Below are 19,417 nucleotides of genomic sequence, written 5' to 3' on the forward strand. Positions count from 1 at the left end.
GCATCCCTAGTAGGAGGATTAGATACAGTGCTCACCAGACAGTATCACACGAACATAATACACACAAACATAATACACACATCACATACACGAACATAAATTATCTGCAACTGCCGCCGCTGCCTCCGCTGGTCTACGCTCCTTGCGCCTTCGCTTCGTTGAACATATGGCCGGAAGTCGTCATCTTACTGTCCGGCAGGGGCTTCCGATCCACATGAAAATGGTGCCGGATTTCGCTCTACGAACGAGCTATGTTGTGGTCTGTGTGGTAGCGGCGCATTTGCCGTTCCCACACAGACGGCGTACGCTGCAGAGAATGAAACGGCTCCTGTTCGCATTCTCCATGGGGTTGTATGTGCCGTATTCCATCTCTGTATGTGTCGTTAATCGACACATACAGAGATGAAAAAAAAATGGCAGCCCCCAGAGAAGTAAAAGTAAGAACACAGTAAAATGTTTAAAGTCACAACACTAATAAATAAAATTTTTGTTAATATTTTATTAAAAGCAATATAATAATAATAATTTAAAAAAAAATCATGACACCTTCCCTTTAATAACTATTTGTGTAACCATCTGCTAATTCAATCACTGTCTAGTGATCTATGAGATCATCTCTCACTGCCCACATCGGTAACATCGACGCTCCGCAGTTCAACCAGTCGATGGCCGAGTCTACAGAATGACAGGTTTTGGAGACGATTGCCGATCGCAGCACTAGCGGCCCCGGCAGACTTGTGAATAGAGCTCAGATGTGAGAGCCGGGAAACTAGACCGAGAAATGGAGCGGCCGGACCGGATTGTTCTGTTGGATGTTGGCGGTCTGGCGGAACCTCAGCGGGTTTTACGTATACTGGAATGGCTCCGGTACCTGAGGATGATGCTGCCCGTTACATCCCGGGTAATTAAAGTGGGCGGGGTCATATAAATGAAAGACGGAAACCGGTGCCTTAAAAGATCATATACAATACGGGGAGGCAAATGGGTCAGGAAGTAACTCCATTGTTCTAGAGGGGGTAGAGCTCTAACAATGCCGGCATCCAGCTGCATCGGGAAACTTAATGATAAGGATATTTTAAAACACCTGTTATGATCTGATAAGTGGTGTCTGTCCCCACCTTGACGGTTTTCACACAGGGGGAGTAGTGATAAAGATAACACAAAACAAACCTGAAGTGACATATTTGATGTAAGGCAAGCATACACTAGACCTGACAGTCTCCCCGCCTCTGAGGTGGTGCCAGGAAGGGAACGTCCATTACACGTGCCCCCGCAGCGTCCGGTACACGTGTCCCCGCCGCGACCGTTACACGTGCCCCCGCCGCGTCCGTTACACGTGCCCCCGCCGCGTCCGTTACACGTGCCCCCGCCGCGTCCGTTACACGTGCCCCCGCCGAGCGCCACCTCACTGTGTACATGTAGCACCACTCAGGTCAGCGGGTGCTGTAGGGAGGGAAAGGAGCCCTCTTAGGGGGGCTAATTAATATATATATATATATATAACACTACCGCCATGCCTACATTGTGCCATGTTTGTGTGCCCCTTTCTCCTGACCTGATATCACTTTGGTCAGTTCAGGAGGAGTGTTCCAGAGGGGAGGGTGAGACCGAAATACAACCCTATAAGAAACTTCCAGCGATAATCCAGTATTACATTACATCAGCAATAGTGGTATTGTGCCCAACCATAAATTTGCCCCTGTGTGAATTGGGCATTACAGAAAGTAGGGCTACTCATTATTTACACAAATTTGAAATTGGTCTAAGGCAGAGCTTCCCAACCTTTTCAGGCTTGAGGCAGACCTGGAAAAAAAAAAAAATTTCCTCAGGGAACCCCTACCAAAAATTGTTTACAAAACGACAAAAAACAAGCACTACACTATTAGGCCTTATTCACAGGAACGTGTTTAACGTCCGTGATACGCGCGTGACAATCATGCGTGTCGCACGGACCTATGTTAGTCAATGGGGCCGTTCAGACATTCCGTGATTTTCACGCAGCATGAAGTCAATGGGTGCGTGAAAATCACATGCAGCACACGGAAGCGCAACAGTAGATAAAGAAATGAAGGAAAAAATAAAACCACTTCCTTCATTTCTTTTTCTAAACATCAAAACCGCGTCTCATAAGGATGGCATATGCATGAAAATCACGCAGCCACGCACCATTCACTGATGACACACGGAACTGCAGTACGCGCAAAACGTTTATATTTTGCACGCGCAAAACGCACACGCTCGAGTGAATATGGCCTAAGGGTATGTTCACGCAGTGTTTTTTTGTAAGGCAGAATAAAAAAAATCTGCCTCAGATTTTGAATTGACAGCGTTGTTCCTTTTCGCTGTGTTTTTTTCCCATACTTTTTATTAAAGAGGCTCTGTCACCACATTATAAGTGGCCTATATTGTACATGATGTGATCGGCGCTGTAATGTAGATTACAGCAGTGGTTTTTATTTAGAAAAACGATAATTTTTAACGGAGTTATGACCTATAACAGCTTTATGCTAATGAGTTTCTCAATGGACAACTGGGTGTGTTTTACTATATGACCAAGTGGGCGTTGTGGAGAGAAGTGTATGACGCTGACCAATCAGTGACCAATCAGCGTCATACACTTCTCTCCATTCATTTACACTGCAGATAGCGACATAGCTATATCGCTATGTGCAGTCACATAAACACACTGTAACATTACTGCAGTGTCCTGACAATGAATATACATTACCTCCAGCTGGGACGATGATGTGTATTCAGAATCCTGACCACTTCTGTAGCGTCTCTGTGATTTACAGCACAGCACAGCGAGATCTCGCTGTGAATGACAGTTTACACCGTACTCTCGCGAGATTACGCCTGCTGTGCTGTAAATCACAGAGATGTGCAGAGAAGTGGTCAGGATTCTGAATACACATCCCGTCCTGGCTGGAGGTAATGTATATTCATTGTCATGACACATGAGTAGCGTTATAGTGTGTTTATGTGACTGCAAATGGCGATATAGCTATATCGCTATCTGCAGTGTAAATGAATGGAGAGAAGTGCATGACACTGATTGGTCAGCGTCATGCACTCCTCTGTACAACGCCCACTTGGACATATAGTAAAACACGCCCAGTTGTCTATTGAGAAACTCATTAGCATAAAGCTAAAATAGGTCATAACTCCGTAAAAAATGATCGTTTTTCTAAATAAAAAACACTGCTGTAATCTACATTACAGCGCCGATCACATCATTTACAATATAGGCCACTTATAATGTGGTGACAGAGCCTCTTTAAGCCGTTGAACCTCATGCAAAAATCGCAGGCAAAAAAGAACCAAATGGGCGCCGCAGGTATTTTCGGCCTCCTATTAATTTAAATGGGAGGTCAGAGGCGGAAACCACTCAAAGACCATCAGCTCCCCACTCACAGTAAAATGACCATCAGCTCCCCACTCACAGTAAAATGACCATCAGCCCCCCACTCACAGTAAAATGACCATCAGCCCCCCACTCACAGTAAAATGACCATCAGCCCCCCACTCACAGTAAAATGACCAGCCCGCCACTCACAGTAAAATGACCATCAGCCCCCCACTCACAGTAAAATGACCAGCCCGCCACTCACAGTAAAATGACCATCAGCCCCCCACTCACAGTAAAATGAACAGCCCCACACTCACAGTAAAATGACCAGCCCACCACTCACAGTAATTCGACCATCAGCCCCCCACTCACAGTAAAATGACCATCAGCCCCTCTAGTAAAGTGACCAGCACAGACAGAAAATGTGCTTACTCCTGGAGAAGAAATAAATAAGGAGGTAGAAGAGGTGAGAACTACAACTCCCAGCACGTCCAGGCTGTTATTAAGGCTGGATTCACACGAGTGTGGCGTTTTGCGTGTGCAGAAGGCACTTAACAGCTCCGTGTGGCCTCAGCATATGATGCGCGTCTGCGTGCTTTTCGCGCAGCCGCCATCATTATGACACTCCGTTTGGATGTTTGTAAACAGAAAAGCACGTGGTGCTTTTCTGTTTTCATTCATCCTTTTCACAGCTGTTGCGCGAATCACGCGCGTCACACGGAAGTGCTTCCGTGCGAAATGCGTGGTTTTCACGCACCCATTGACTTCAATGGGTGCGTGATGCGCGAAAAACGCCCAAGGAACGGACATGTTGTGACTTTTTTTCAGCGGACTCACGTTGAGTAAAAATCACGCACATGTCTGCACGGCCCCATAGACTAATATAGGTCCGTGCGACGTATTTCCCGTTCGTCTGAATAAGGCCTAAGGGATATCGGAGGACATTACAGGGAGGAGGTATAAGAGGAGAGAACTACAACTCCCAGCATGTCCAGACTGTTCTGTGATATCAGTCCTCTCCTCTTATACCTCCCTGAAGAGGTATAAGAGGAGAGGACTACAACTTCCAGCATTCCCCTGGCTCCAGTTCTCACACAATTTCTACCAAACTCTTTAAGAAATACTTACCCTGCCCAGCGTTAATGGCTCCTCTCCCTCCGTCAGGCTCTTCTAGTGGTGGGCGGTACTTCTAGCAGACGTGCGTGCGTGCGACACGTCTGGTATAAAGTTGGAATAAGCGTTTGGGGCAGAGCTTGTAGTTGGGAACCACTGGCCTAAGGGGAATGTGGTTTCCTTTTCTGCTTCGATGAGATACATGTTTTTTGTTTGTTTTTTTGCAGGAAAAAGATTGGCGGTTTATGAATAGAATAAATAAAATGTGTCTGAATCTAAACTCTCATTAGTCTATAAATAGATCTTATGTAAAGCAAATGTTTTTTCCTCCCCAGTCATAACGTTTTATTTTTAGTCGACAGCCATATGATATATTTTGGATATCAGCAGCACTAGTTTAGAAGACATATAAATATAAGTAAGTGGGTGCACGCCTTAGGGACATGGTCCAATGGCCCTTGAACAAAAAAATGGGAAATTAGACAGCACTCCAAAAGTAAAAGTGATCCTTTAATCCCCACATGCGACGTTTCAGCTTGGCCTTGTGAGGGACGTTTTTTTAAACGACCGTCACACAGCCGCGTGTAATTCTATTCACACGGCCGTTGTTTTAACAGGCCATGCAAAGGGCCTGTGAAAAAATAGGTCATGTCCTATTTTTGTCCATTTTCACACATCCCTCAATAAACTCAAGTCCATGAGGGATCTGTGAAAACGGTTCCCGCACAGGTGCAAATCAGCCGTGAAAAATTGACGTTTTTCACAGCCGATTTGACACACGCTCGTCTAAATAAAATTTTACGGTATGTTCAAACAGTTAACAAAATACAGCTGAAAATACGGAGCTGTTTTCAAGGGAAAACAGCTACTGATTTTCAGTCATTTTTTAATTAGCGTTTTTCGCTGCATTTTTTACGGCCGTTTTTGGAGCTATTTTTCTATTGAGTCAATGAAAAACGGCTTCAAAAACGGCTCAAGAAGTGACATGCACTTCTTTTTACGGGGCGTCTTTTTACACGCCGTTTTTTTAAAATAAGGCGTAAAAAAAGGCCCAGTAGGTTCCGATTTTTCAGCCAGTTTTCAGGACGTTTATGGCCCGAAAAACTGCTGAAAATAGCCCGTGTGAACATACCCTAAGGGTATGTTCACATGGCAACGCAAAATACGTCTGAAATTACGGAGCTGTTTTCAGGCAAAAACAGCTGAATTTCAGACGTTTTTGCATGTACTCGCGTTTTTTCGCGGCGTCTTTTACGGGCGTATATGGAGCTGTTCTTCATTGGAGTGAATGAAAAACGGCTCCAAAAACGTCCCAAGAAGTGTCCTGCATTTCTATTGACGATCCGTCATTTTACGCGCCGTCTTTTGACAGCGACGCGTAAAATGACAAGTCGTCTGAACAGAACATCATAAGACCCATTGCAGGCAAAGGGCAGATGTTTGCCGACGTATTGGAACCGTCTTTTCAGGCGTAATTCGAGGCGTAAAACGCCTCCATTACGTCTGAAATTAGGTCGTGTGCACATACCCTTACTGTAATGCTTGAGAAAAGCTCACACTTAACTGAAATGTCTCATGTGGGAATAAAAAGATCAATTTTTTACTTTTGGAGTGCTGTGATTTCCCATTTTTAATTTACCATATAGTATACTGGGAAACTTAAAAAAAAAAATGTTGTGTGGTGAAATGGATAAAAAACAGACATTCCTCCATAACTTTATTTTTCCCTCGATGGAGCTGTGTGAGGTCATACTTTTTTGCAGGACAAGCTGTAGTTTTTATTGGTACAAATTACTTTTTGATCACTTATCATTAATTTTTTGGGGAGGTAAGGTGAAAAAATGCACAATTCTGTAATATTCATGGATAAATAACCTTATATGATAATATTTTCAACTTTTACGAATGCGGTGATATCAATTATGAGGTGAAAATGGCAAAAGGTTGTTTTTTTTATATTTTTAAAAACGTTATTTTTAAATTGAAAAAATAAATAAATAATAAAATGTAGTCCTACTAGGAGACTTGAACAAGCGCTTATTAAATCGCTGGTACGATACACTTCAATACTGTATTGCAGTGTATTGGCCTTTATTTTTTCAGTTCTCCTATTAAGAGCAGGATAGGAGGACAAATACGGCAAACCTGGGGGCCTTCATTAGGCCTCCATGACAAGCATCAGCACCCCGCCATTGCGTCAAAAGTGGGGGCTTATGGGGTTTCAGACAGGCTCACCCCCTCTGTCTAATGGCTCAGATGCAGGAAGTCTTTTAAGCAGTTAAACATTCGGGATCAGCATTATTTCCAATCCCGTCAGTTTAAAGCAGGGTGTCAGCTGTTAGTACACAGTGGACACCCGCAGCATATGGAGCAGGCTCAGCTCGTGAGCCTGCTCCATACTTCCCATTTCTACTTCTGCCAAACATCTACAGCAGATGTCGAGAAGGGGGTTAAAGGAGTTTTCACATAAAATCTTTGACTGCTGGGAGCCACACCATGGGGGCTTCCACTGATCACTAGAACATGAATCCGGAGTCCACCGATCCTTGTGAACCGCACGACCGCAGTAAGGAAGAGTTTGTATGGAGCTGCAGTCTCCATACAAACTGAATGGAAGTTACATAAACAGCCCAGTTTTCTGATTCTGGTCTTGTGAAATCCCACATTATACATTGCAGCTCTGTACTGGAAGCAGTTTGTGGATTATCGAATGCCGGATTATTGGAATTTCACAGTATTTATTCTTATAATGTGGGGCTGTGTCAACTCATTGACTGGTAGTTTTTTTAAATGTTTGTATTACTTCCCAGAATTTTTTTGTCTAAACACATTGCTAGTGCTGCACATTAACTATTGAACATTTTTGTTGTTTTCAGGCCGAAGTAAAGCAGAATCAAAAACAGTTGGTGGAACAGTTGACGTTGATAATGATGGGATCACCGGGTCCCCCAGTTCGTCATCTGCTGGCTCACAATCTTGCCGTTGTTTACAGTGCAGGAGACACTTTTTCTGTGTATGAGACAATTGATCGCTGCAATGAGCTGATTCGCAGCAAGGATGATTCTCCAAGCTCTCTCCCAAATAAGCTGTATGTATTAACTGAATGTCTTGTAGTCTTAAATATATTTTGTGACTACTTCTCAAACCTTACCTGTACATTTTCCTCTTTGGCATGCCAGTCCTTTGTTCGTCTTCTGTTTTCAGTTTTAACCCTTTTGTACTATTCCAGCATTTTCAGTGTTCCCATTTTCACGGCATCCGAGTGGCACCCATAGTTTTCATGGACCCATTCACTTTAGTGGGTAAATATGGTCTGTGAAAACAGACCTGAATCTCCAATCTGTGGAACGATAGAACATGTCCTATCTTTCCACGGATCGTGGACGGGAGTCGGGCGGCACACAGGGTGTGTGCATTAGGGCTAAAGAGCGGCCTTTTAAGAAGTAATAGCTGTTAATCTGAAAATCACTTTGCACTTTCCTTGCAGCGCTGCTGTTGCGTGTCTTGGGTCGCTTTACCAAAAGCTGGGCCGTCTTTTAGGAAGCACATGTAGTGACACTGTCACCAACCTACTTAAAGTTCTACGAAGTGCAGAGGTGAGTTATAGGTGATGTCGTTATAGGGGTTGCCCGACCCAGGGCAACCCTCTTTTATGAGGCATATTCCCCGATATGGAGCTGGTTGCTGGAGATCCGGGTGCTGAAACCTCCAAACGATACTTATTATTACCAGTAGAATCTGCCGCCACGTCCTATTTTCTCCTGTAACATTAAACAGCACCTATTGAAGTAATTGAGTTAAGTAATACATGGTCGAGCTAAGTTCTCCAGATCGGAACCAAATCCACTCTTTGCGAGGGTCCTTAGCTCTGACTAATAGAGGGAGATTCCCTGCTCCCTCTCTTATGTCCATATGCCCTAATAGAATGCACTTTATTCATCAATCGTCATTATCCATTCACTTGCATAGTCCCAACGTATTTCAAATCTACATTGTTAAAGAGGCTCTGTCACCAGATTTTCAAACCCCTATCTCCTATTGCAGCAGATCGGCGCTGCAATGTCGATAACAGCAAAGTTTTTATTTTTTTCAAAAACGAGCATTTTTGGCCAAGTTATGACCATTTTTATATTTATGCAAATGAGCCTTTCTTATGTACAACTGTGCGTGTATTGTGTGTGTACATCTGGGCGTTTTTACTTGTTTTACTAGCTGGGCGTTGTGAATGGAAGTGTATGATGCTGACGAATCAGCATCATCCACTTCTCTTCGTTACCAACCAGCTTCTGGCAGTTCACAGACACACAGCGTGTCCTCGCTCATCCAACGCGATGAAGTTCCTGTGGGAGGAAGTGAGTGACGTCACAGCGTGATCTCTCGAGGACACGCTGTGTGTCTGCACTGCCAGAAGCTGGGTGGTAACGAAGAGAAGTGGATGATGCTGATTCGTCAGCATCATACACTTCTATTTACAACGCCCAGCTAGTAAAACAAGTAAAAACGCCCAGATGTAACGAACACAATACACGCCCAGTTGTACATAAGAAAGGCTCATTTGCATAAATATAAAAATGGTCATAACTTGGCCAAAAATGCTAGTTTTTGAAAAAAAAACACGTTACTGTAATCTACATTGCAGCGCCGATCTGCTGCAATACGAGATAGGGGTTTGAAAATCTGGTGACAGAGCCTCTTTAAATAGTTATTATGGTTAAAAAAAAGGCATCTGTCCACCAAAGGATGGGAAAAGGGAGGGGATGTGAGTAAACTTTAGAACTTTGTTTTACCCCCTACTTACAAATAAAGCAAAAACAAACAAACCATGAGGCATGAACTAATCTACCTCCTGATCCCAAGTGGTGATTAGACTGCGTTGATATAATTTGTTCTAAGACATCATCTAAACCTTTTTTGAAGCCATCTACTGTTTCTGCTGTGCAGATTCACAGTTCTTATCATAAAGAAAGTGTCACCTCCAGGGATTGAACCTTTTTTTACTCCAGACGGAGGGAGTGCCGCCTTGTCTTTTAAAGGGGGTTTTACATGGAACAACTTTCAACCATATTTGTTTGCACGGGCCATTTCTAAATTTTAACAAGTTAACCCCATAATGCTCCGCACAGTAACATTTGTGCTCAGTAATAGTAATAGACAAGAATGCTGTCCTAATGCGGCAAGCACCCGCCAATCAAGACGAGTATTCTCGTCCTGTGTCGGCAACCAGTTAATTTACACCAGTTTCTGGCGTAAATTGTAGTAAATGCGATGGGCCGCTAGTTACCACGCCCCTTCCGCCAATCGGCACATTTTTTATAAAGTGGCGAAAGCAAGGGAAATTTAAGCGACTTTCTGTCCGTTTGCGATATTTCTACGCCATAAAACTGGCGTAGGAACATTGTTAACTTTCCCCTATATCCACATCAGCCTCTGTCCGGGCTTCTATTCTATTTATTAATGATATAGAGGATGGGATTGATAGCACTATTTCTATTTTTGCAGATGACACCAAGCTATGTAGTAATGTTCAGTCTATGGAAGATGTTCATAAATTACAAGCCGACTTGCACACACGGAGTGGTTGGGCATTTATTTGGGCATCCATTCTATGCATGAATACATAAAAGCTGCAGAACAGACCTTTTTTAAATAAAAGTACATCAGAAAAGTGCTTATTTTCACTAACTTCAAACGCTACTAGAAAAATAAAATGTAATCAAAGGTTTCTATAGCCTTTAAGGCAATGTTCACACATCGTGTAATTGCTGCGGTTTTTCCATCTTCATTTGTGGATGGAAAATCTGCAGTGTATTACAGTAGCTGCAAAGTGGATGAGAATCTCATGCTGCAGAAAATTTCAGTGCTGAAATTGAACAGTGGTGCAACATGTCAATTTCCTATGTGCAATGATTGCGTATTTGTTGAGAATTCTCCCCATTGAGTTCGATGGGGAATTAAAAATCTGCAACAAATACCAACTGTTGCAAATTTTGTTGCGGAAAAGCTGCTAATCGGCAGCAAAAATCTTAACCCTGGTCTCCTTTAGAGACAGCTCACTGCTCCCCCGCATGGTCTCTGTGCTGACAGCTTCCTGGAGTGACATTTTGTCCCATGTGACTGCTGCAGCCAATCACAGTCCTCACTGTGATCCTAGGAGGCTGGCAGAACAGAGAGGGGAGCAGGGTCGCTTTGCTACGGGAGACCAGGGGAGGTGAGTATGATATTGTTTGTTTTTTATCCCTCCCTCTGCTGTTAGTGGCAAATCTGGTAGAATATCTGCAACAAAATAAACACAATTTGGTGTGGGCTTTTTGCCAGAATTCCCTGCAGATTCCGGGTCAGATTTGTTGTGGAATTATCTGCAGCAAATTCGACCTGTTTAAACATATCCTAACGTCTCCTTTTATCTCAGTTTTTGTACTCCACTTATTCACAATGCACTTAGTCCAGCAAGCCCAATGAGAACAAGCTCTGAAAGTCCTGCAGTTTAAATTAACCCCTTAACGCCCTGTGATGCACTATTACTTCACAGGCGTTGGCCTGTTAACGCAAACTGACATAATAGCACGTCATTGTATTAACAGGCAACCGCTTAACGCTATCCCTGCTTCAAGGCCAAGACCGGAGCTAGCCTCCGATCCCACTGATTAACCCCTTAGATGCAGCGCTCAAAAGCGAGCGCTGCATCTATGGTGTTTACAAGCAGATCGGAACCCCGCGATACAATCGGGCCTCCTGTCTGCCAAGTATGGTGGCCTGTTAGGTCCCGCCCAGAGACAGGGCCTAAAAGGCTTCCAGCCGCAAGAAGAAGATGGCGCAGGAGCTGGCACTGTGCTGTAACTGCAGGGAATGCATCTAGCTCCGATCCCTGCCATTAACCCCTTAGATGCCACGATCAAAAGTGATTGCGGCATCTCAGTGGTTTGTAGCGATCGGCATCGACATGATGTGATCGTGGGGATACCGATGCTATGACAACCGGAGGCCTGACAATGGCCTCCTGATCTGCCACATATGATAGCCTATTAGGACCTGCCCAGAGATGTGACCTAATGGGCTTGCTGTCAGTGAATGACTGACAGCTCTAATGCATTGCACTACGTGGGTAGTGCAGTGTATTAGAGTAAGGGTATGTGCACACGACAACGCCAAAAACTTCTGAAATTACGGAGCTTTTTTCAGGAGAAAACAGCTCCTGAATTTCAGATGTTTTTACAATTGCACACGTTTTTCGCGGTGTCTTTTACGGACTTAATTTTGAGCTGGTTTTCATTGAAGTCAATGAAAACGGCTCCAATTACGTCCCAAGAAGTGTCCTGCACTTCTTTGACGCAGCTGTAATTTTACGCGCCGTCTTTTGACAGCGACACGTAAAATGACAGCTCGTCTGCACAGAACATCGTAAGACCCATTGCAAGCAATGGGCAGATGTTTGCCGACGTATTGGAGCCGTCTTTTCAGGCGTAATTCGAGGCGTAAAACGTCTCCATTACGAATGAAAATTGGTCGTGTGCACATACCCTTAAGATCAGAGGTGCAGGCCTTCAAGTCCCCTAGTGGGACAAAAATAAAAGTTACTAAAAAGTTTAATAAAAGTTTCAAGTTAATAAAAACAATAACCTCCTTTTTTCCTAAAATAAGTTTTTTATTATAGAAAAAAAATGAAAACGTTAAGAAGAGTACACATATTTGGAATCACCGCGTCCGTAATGACCCACACTATAAAAAATATAATGTTATTTTTCCTGCACGGTGAACACCGCAAAAAAAAAAAAAGCCAGAATCACTATTTTTTGGTCACCACCCCTCCCAAAACATGGAATAAAGTGATCCCAAAACAGTACTAATAAAAACTACAACCCTCTCAGAATATGGTGACACAAAAAATTAATTTTATAAAGAGATTTTATTGTGCAAACGCTGCAAAACATAAAAAAAACGATATACAAATGGTATCGCCTTAATCGTATCGACCCGCAGAATAAATTAAAATGGTCATTTATAGTCCACGGTAACCACTGTAAAAAAAAAAAAAAGAATACAAATCATTGTCAGAATTGCTGGTTGTCACCTTGTTTGTCAAAAAATGAAATAGTGATAAAAAAAATAAATCGCATGGTACCAATGACAACTACAGATTGTCCGACAACAAATAAGCCCTCGCACATCTCCGGTGGCGAAAAAATAATCAGTGTGACACCGGCCACATATCTGTGAATTATTATATATTTACCGCATTATTATACCCTCTTATTATACCCTGATGTTCTCCTCACAGATTACATATGCCCCCACATTATAAACTGAAATACCAGTAAAACCCCAAACAAAACTACTACCAAGCAAAATCTGCACTTCTAAAGCCAAATGGCGCTCCCTCCCTTCTGAACCCTACAGCGTGCCCAAACAGCAGTTTATGTCCACAGATATGGCATCGCCATACCTGGGAGAACCACTAAAATGGCATATCCAAGGAAAATTGCAATTTTCACTTTGCACCATCCGCTGCGAGTTAATTACTAATGAAAAAAACACCTGTGTGGGCCTTTTCACTTTGCACCATCCGCTGCTAGTTAATTACTAATGAAAATACACCTGTGGGGGCATAATGCTCCCTACACCCCTTAAAATGCCTTAAGTGGTGTCGTTTCCAAAATAGGGGTCACTATTTGGGGTTTGGTTTTACTATTAGACCTCAGAGCACTGCAATTGTGGGCCAATGTTGCGAAAATCGCCAAATGCGCATGTTGTTCTTCACTTCTGAGCCCTGTCATATGTCCAGGCAAATGATAAATGCCTTGAGGGGAGTAGTTTCCAAAATGGGGTCACTTCTTGGGGGGCTTCTACTGTACTCTGGTACCTTAGGGTTTTGCAAATGCGACATGGCGCCCAAAAACCAATCCTGAAAATCTGCATGCCAAATAGCGCTCCTGCCCATTTTAGTGGAAAAAATTTTGATATTAATTTTTACGGCCTAATTCCAATAAATTCTGCAAAAGACCAGTGGGGTCTAAATGCTCACTATACCCCTAGATAGATTCCTAAAGGGGTCTAGTTGGCCCCGCTGGCGCTTTGCAAATGTGACATGGCACCCAAAAACCATTCCAGCTAAATTTGAGCTCCAAATGGTGCTCCTTCAGCAGTTTATGACCACATATGGGGTATTGCCGTAATTGGGAGAAATAGCTTTTCAAATATTGGGGTGTTTTTTCTCCTTTATTCCTTGTAAAAATTGAAAATGTCCACGTTTTATCGGGAAAAAAATTGCTTTTCAATTTCATGGCCCAATTCCACTAAATTCTTCAAAAAACCTGTGGGGTCAAAATGCTCCCTATACCCCTCAATAAATTCCTTTAGGGGTGTAGTTCCCTTTTGGGGCGGTTTACACTTATTTGGTCTCGCAAGAGCTTTGCAAATGTGACATGGCGCCGAAAACCATTCCAGCAAAATTTGAGCTCCAAAAGCCAGATGGTGCTCTTTCCATTCTAAGCCATGCCGTGGGTGCAAACAGCAGTTTATTACCACATCTGGGGCATTCCTGTGCTGAGAAGAGGTTGCTTTACAAATGTTGGGGTGCTTTTTCTCCTTTATTTATTGTGAAAATGGAAAAATCTGAGCTAAAACGACATTTTATTTAAAAAAAACCCATAGATTTTCATTTTTACGGCCTAATTCTACTAAATTCAGCAAAAAACCTGTGGGGTCAAAATGCTCACTATACCCCCTCGATAAATTCCTTGAGAGGTGTAGTTTCCCAAATGGGGTCACTTTTGGGGGGTTTCCACTGATTTGGTCCCGCAGCTGCTTTGCAAATGCGACATGGCACCCGAAAACCATTCCAGCAAAATTTGAGCACCAAAAGCCAAATGGTGCTCCTTCCCTTCTGAGCCCTGCTGTGTATCCAAACGACCGTTTATTACACATATGGGTTATTGCTGTGCTCAGAAGAGATTGCTTTACAAATGTTGGGGTGCTTTTTCTTCTTTATTTATTGTGAGAAATGGAAAAAAAAAAAACCTGTGGGGTCAAAATGCTGACCATACCCCTCGATAAATTCCTTGAGGGGTGTAGTTTCCCAAATGGGGTCACTTTTGGGGTGTTTCCACTGATTTGGTCCCTCGCTGGATGTGTTATTATTTTTAGTAATAACATTTCTTGATTGGCAGCAGGTCTTGACAATCTGGTCTGATCTTGTCTTGCTATATAGAGATATAAAAAAAAGGTGGAAATACCCGCGCCTTATAGTATAGTAGTTTTATGCAATTGGCCAGATAAAATGTCAGCACTTAGTATTTACACAATCCCATAAGGGAAAATCAGCTTGTCTGGTTCTCCTGGACCTCGCTGTTGGTGGAGATAGAAGAAGGAAATCCCAAGTCCCTACACTCCGATATGGGAGAAAACCAGCTTGTCCGTTTCTCCTGGACCTCACTGGTTCACCTTCTCTGGGTGTGGTGGAGATTACCATAAATAAATCCCAAATTTCTCCATAGTAAATGAAAAATATTTTTTTTTTCTTTTTTAGAGATATTTCAAAGATATAAAAGAGCTCGACATTTCACAATACGCTGATTGCTTCCTCAGGAGTCTGACCTCAAGTTGAAATGGTGGTCTCTTAAATAGTGCAAAGGAAAAGAGGGAGGAGTTAACATGACCCCCCCCCCCCTTCTTTTTGCATATAAACGTTCTGGAACATTATAAAACACAACATAGAACTATAAAAGCATAAAACCATCATAGGACCAGAGATACAGTTAGAGTCCCCTCAATGCAATTAAAATCTACATAGCCTACCATTCGCATACTATAATGTAGAGCCATTCATGTATTTGCGTCTCTATGTGCTTGCGCCAAATTCATTGGACTTTCCTTTGCAGTCCACATAACTTGTATATCCGATAATCCTTGTAATATGCTGGATTATTTGTTTATTGATTTTTTTTTGGGGGGGGGGGGGTTGCTGGGACTTGCGGTTCTAATACATTCTCATAGAGCAGGGTATGTCCCAGATTGAATATAGGATTGTATAGTTACATGATCAATAATATCACCACTCTGACTAAACACCCGGTTTGCCGGCACGAGTAGTACTGCGTATGGATACTCGGATTAAGGTTAGAGTTTTTTGATGTGAAGTGTTCTTTCCTTCACCGCTTTAAAATAAGATTATCCATTTACCTATTAATTTCAGTGGGCGCCCAGTTTTTGTGTCAATGAGTAATCCTTACAGATGTTTCGATCGATATTACAGGAGTCTTTATAGGTTCATTTGGACAATCTGGGATCTTCCATTTAATTCAATGGAGGTAATAGGTATTAAAGAATTTGTTAAAAGGACCTGGTGGTTACAATAACAAGGTTACTAGCGGCAAGTTCTTACTGACCTACCCACTAACCACAGTTTCCGTTTATCCCTATTAACAGGCAATATTGTCATTTTTCTATACACACCAAGCAAAACTAAATCCACATTTTTTAAGAATTTTTGTCTTAATTAAAAATTTGAAAGATCTATATTTGCATTCAGTCCCTCAGGATGCAAAGATTTTAATTTATAAATCCAATATGTTTCTCTCATACATAATGTTCTAAAACGATTTTTTCCTACCTCATCGATCAATAGATCTATGCCTACTACTCTCATGACTGATACATCTCCCTCGTGTGTAATGATGTGTTTGACCAATGAATGTGATCATTTTATTTTTCACACTACGGCAATGTTACGGGAAACGGTCTTTTAAACGTGTCATATTTCGTCTAACATATTGTAGACCGAACACACAAGTTATTAAATAGATCACGTTATTAAATAGATCACGTATTCTGATTCACAGTTCACTTGATGTTGAACTGTGAATTTTTCTTTGGTTGTTAGGCCTTATTTACACGAGCGTAGTTCACGTCTGTGATACGCACGGACTTATGTAACCCAATGGGGCCGTTCAGCATGTGTCCGCTGCGTAAAACTCACGACATGTCCTATACTTGAGTGGTTTTCGCGCATCACGCACCCATTGAAGTCAATGGGTGAGTGAAAATCACGCGCGGCACACGGACACATATTTGCGCGAGCAAAACGCACACATTCGTGTGAATTTCGCCTAAAGGAGTGAAATTCATTTATAGCATTAATATGGACACAAGTGATACAATTGTGCAAGTGTATCCAGAAACATCCCGGATTATTCCTTTTTCCACCCGGTTGGTCTATACTTTTCAGGATTGAGGGGACAAGGTTATTTTTGAAGGAGACCGCTTTTTTATAGATGACTTTTGGATTCATTTTTATGGAGTCCCTTAATATTGGATCATTCCATACTTGATTGGCCTGGTTGGAAAATTGGGTAATAAATGGGGTAGTTTTCGCTGGTTCAGAGGACTTAGTTGTTTGCTTGGTTTCGTTTGTATTTTCATTATCTTGCAATGGAATCGGCCTGCTATATCTTTCCTCCCTTACACTAGATATAGCCCTATTTAGTATGGTCTCTGGATATCCCTGCTGACTAAATTTGGTTAAAATAACATTGGATTGTGTTTCAAAGTCCAGGGTTCTACTGCAGTTCCGACTTATACATTTTAATTGTCCATGGGGGATATTCACCTTCCATTTGGTAAGCTGGTGACTATTGAATAACTGTTTGAGTCCGTTTAAAATATGATTTTGTCAAAATGTGACTATTTTCAAAAAATAAAGTAAGATCAAGAAAATGTATTTCTTTATCACTTGAGGTTGTAGTAAATTATAAGGATTGTTGTTGAGATGTGTTTTAAAATGATCTAAGATCTGTTCAGGGCCCTCCCAGATAATCAAAATATAATCTAGAAAACACCCATAATATTTAATGTAGATCTCAAAAGGGTTATTATTAAAGATGTAGGATTTTTCCCAGAACCCCATAAATAGATTAGCGAAGCTAGGCGTAAATTTTGCCCCCATAGCAGTGCCACATTGCTGAAGATAATGTCGTTTGGAAATAAAAATAGTTGTGAGTCAATATACATTCAATTCCCTTGAGTATAAATTCCGTTTGAGTAGTCGGTATTAGGGGGTTGTGATATAAAAAATGTGTTACTGCCAAAAGGCCTATGGAGTGTGCAATATTGGAGTATAGTGCACTCACATCACAAGTTAAAAAGATTGATCCTATTGCCACAGGGAAGTCCCTGATGATTTTTAATACATCTGGTATGTCTTTAATATATGCAGGTAGGAGCTTTACATGTTTTTGAAGGTGAAAATCGATATATTGGCTCAAGTTTGAGGTTAAACTGTTTGTTTATCCCCGAGATTTTAGGTCGACCGGGTGGATTTGTTGTGTCTTTATGGATTTTTTTTGGAAGGTGATAGTAAATTGGGACCTTTTGTATTTGGTATGTAAATAAAAATCCGGGTCCTTCCTACTGATAGCATTTGACTTCAAATGGTATTGAAGTAGATCCCTTAAAGTTTTATTGTCATCCGATGTGGAATTATAAATCAGATTTTATAATAAAAGTCATTGTCTAATATTCGTTTTGTTTCTTGGATATATGCTGATGTATCTTGTACTACTACAGCCCCCACTTTGTCTGCTTTTTTTATTACTACCTGACGGTTTTGTTTTAAATTCTTCAGTACTAATTGTTCTCCTTTTGTGAGATTCATTTTCTTGGGGGGGCTGGTTTGCCTGTGGTCATTTTTGCAAGTCAAACCACACAGTTTGCTGAAAAGTTTCGATAAACTTCCCTTTATCCTCAATGGGATAAAAGTTTGATTTATTTTTTTTCATGGGAGTTAAAATAGGTTGATATAGTAATTCATTATCCAGGGTTTCTACATCATCAACTGGTTCTGCATGTGTACGGTCCATCCCTGTAGTGATTGTTATTTCTTTTTATTCCCCCTTTTTTATTTCTCTATTACAAAATATGGGGTATTGCCGTAATCGGGAGAAATTGCTTTTCAAATGTTGGCGTGTTTTTTCTCCTTTATGCCTTGTAAAAATGTGTAATTTTCTACGTTTTATTGGAAAAAATTTAGATTTTCATTTTCACTGCCTCATTCCACTAAATTCAGCAATACCCCTTGATAAATTCCTTGAGGGGTGTAGTTTACCAATTGGTGTATTTTTGGGGGTGTTTTGGCCCCACAAGACCTCTTCAAACCGGACATGATGCCTAAAATATATTCTAATATACTTTTAGGGGTGCAGTTTTTAAAATGGGGTGATTTATTGGTGTTTGTATTGTATGGGCCCCTCAAAGCCACTTCACAGCTGAACTGGTCCCTTTAAAAATAGCCTTTTGAAATTTTCTTGAAAATGTGAGAAATTTCTGCTAAAGTGCTAAGCCTTGTAACGTCCTAGAAAAATAAAAGGATGTTAAAAAAAACAATGCTAATCTAAAGTAGACTTATGGGAAATGTTAATTAGCAACTATTTTGTGTTGTATCAGGCCTATTTTGTGTTGTATTAGCCCCGTTTGATCCCCTGAGGACGCTGTGTTAACAGCGAAACATGTCGGGGGGGCTATACTTTATCTTTTAAACAGCCAGATCCTGTTAGCAATCCGAGCACGCTCATTACGACAGTCTGAGGCTGAGCAGTCTGCAGCTGCTGGCCCAACAAATTCAATTCACTCTCACTCTGTCCGGCAAGCATGCAGAGAGAGTGTTAATAGAGCGTCTGCTAAACTAATACTGGCTGGAAATTTTAATCGTCTGTGCTATTCGTCTGTGCTCATTGCATATGTCCCTATGGACATCTTTAGTGGTAAAATAATAAAAGTTATATTTTAATTCAACATATTTGTTAGTGGCTGGGAAATTTGGCTTCGCAGAGTGCTTCCTGCACATTCGTTCCCCTTTGTATCAGGCCTAATGCACACGACCGTAGCCATGTGCACGGCAGTGATTTCCGGGTCGACCGGCCATGGCGTGACAGCCGCGAGCCGCTCGCAAATCGCAGGCCGTGCACA

At 41.9% G+C, this 19,417-nt stretch overlaps 1 protein-coding gene across 3 annotated transcripts in view; it reads left to right on the forward strand.

Annotated features, from left to right (window-relative positions):
- Positions 1-672: 672 nt before the first annotated feature.
- The window catches only part of HEATR5A (HEAT repeat containing 5A), a 191,630-nt gene continuing 172,885 nt past the window's right edge, over positions 673-19,417 (forward strand). For all 3 annotated transcript variants that reach the window (XM_075844387.1, XM_075844388.1, XM_075844389.1), the window contains exons 1-3: positions 673-901; positions 7,339-7,550; positions 7,950-8,058. In XM_075844387.1, the coding sequence (XP_075700502.1) occupies positions 782-901; positions 7,339-7,550; positions 7,950-8,058 (441 nt within the window). In that variant the 5' untranslated portion in view covers positions 673-781. The remainder of the gene's footprint in view (positions 902-7,338; positions 7,551-7,949; positions 8,059-19,417) is intronic.

The sequence above is a fragment of the Rhinoderma darwinii genome, chromosome 12, assembly GCF_050947455.1.
Source record: "Rhinoderma darwinii isolate aRhiDar2 chromosome 12, aRhiDar2.hap1, whole genome shotgun sequence".
NCBI classification, from domain to species: Eukaryota; Metazoa; Chordata; class Amphibia; order Anura; family Rhinodermatidae; genus Rhinoderma; species Rhinoderma darwinii.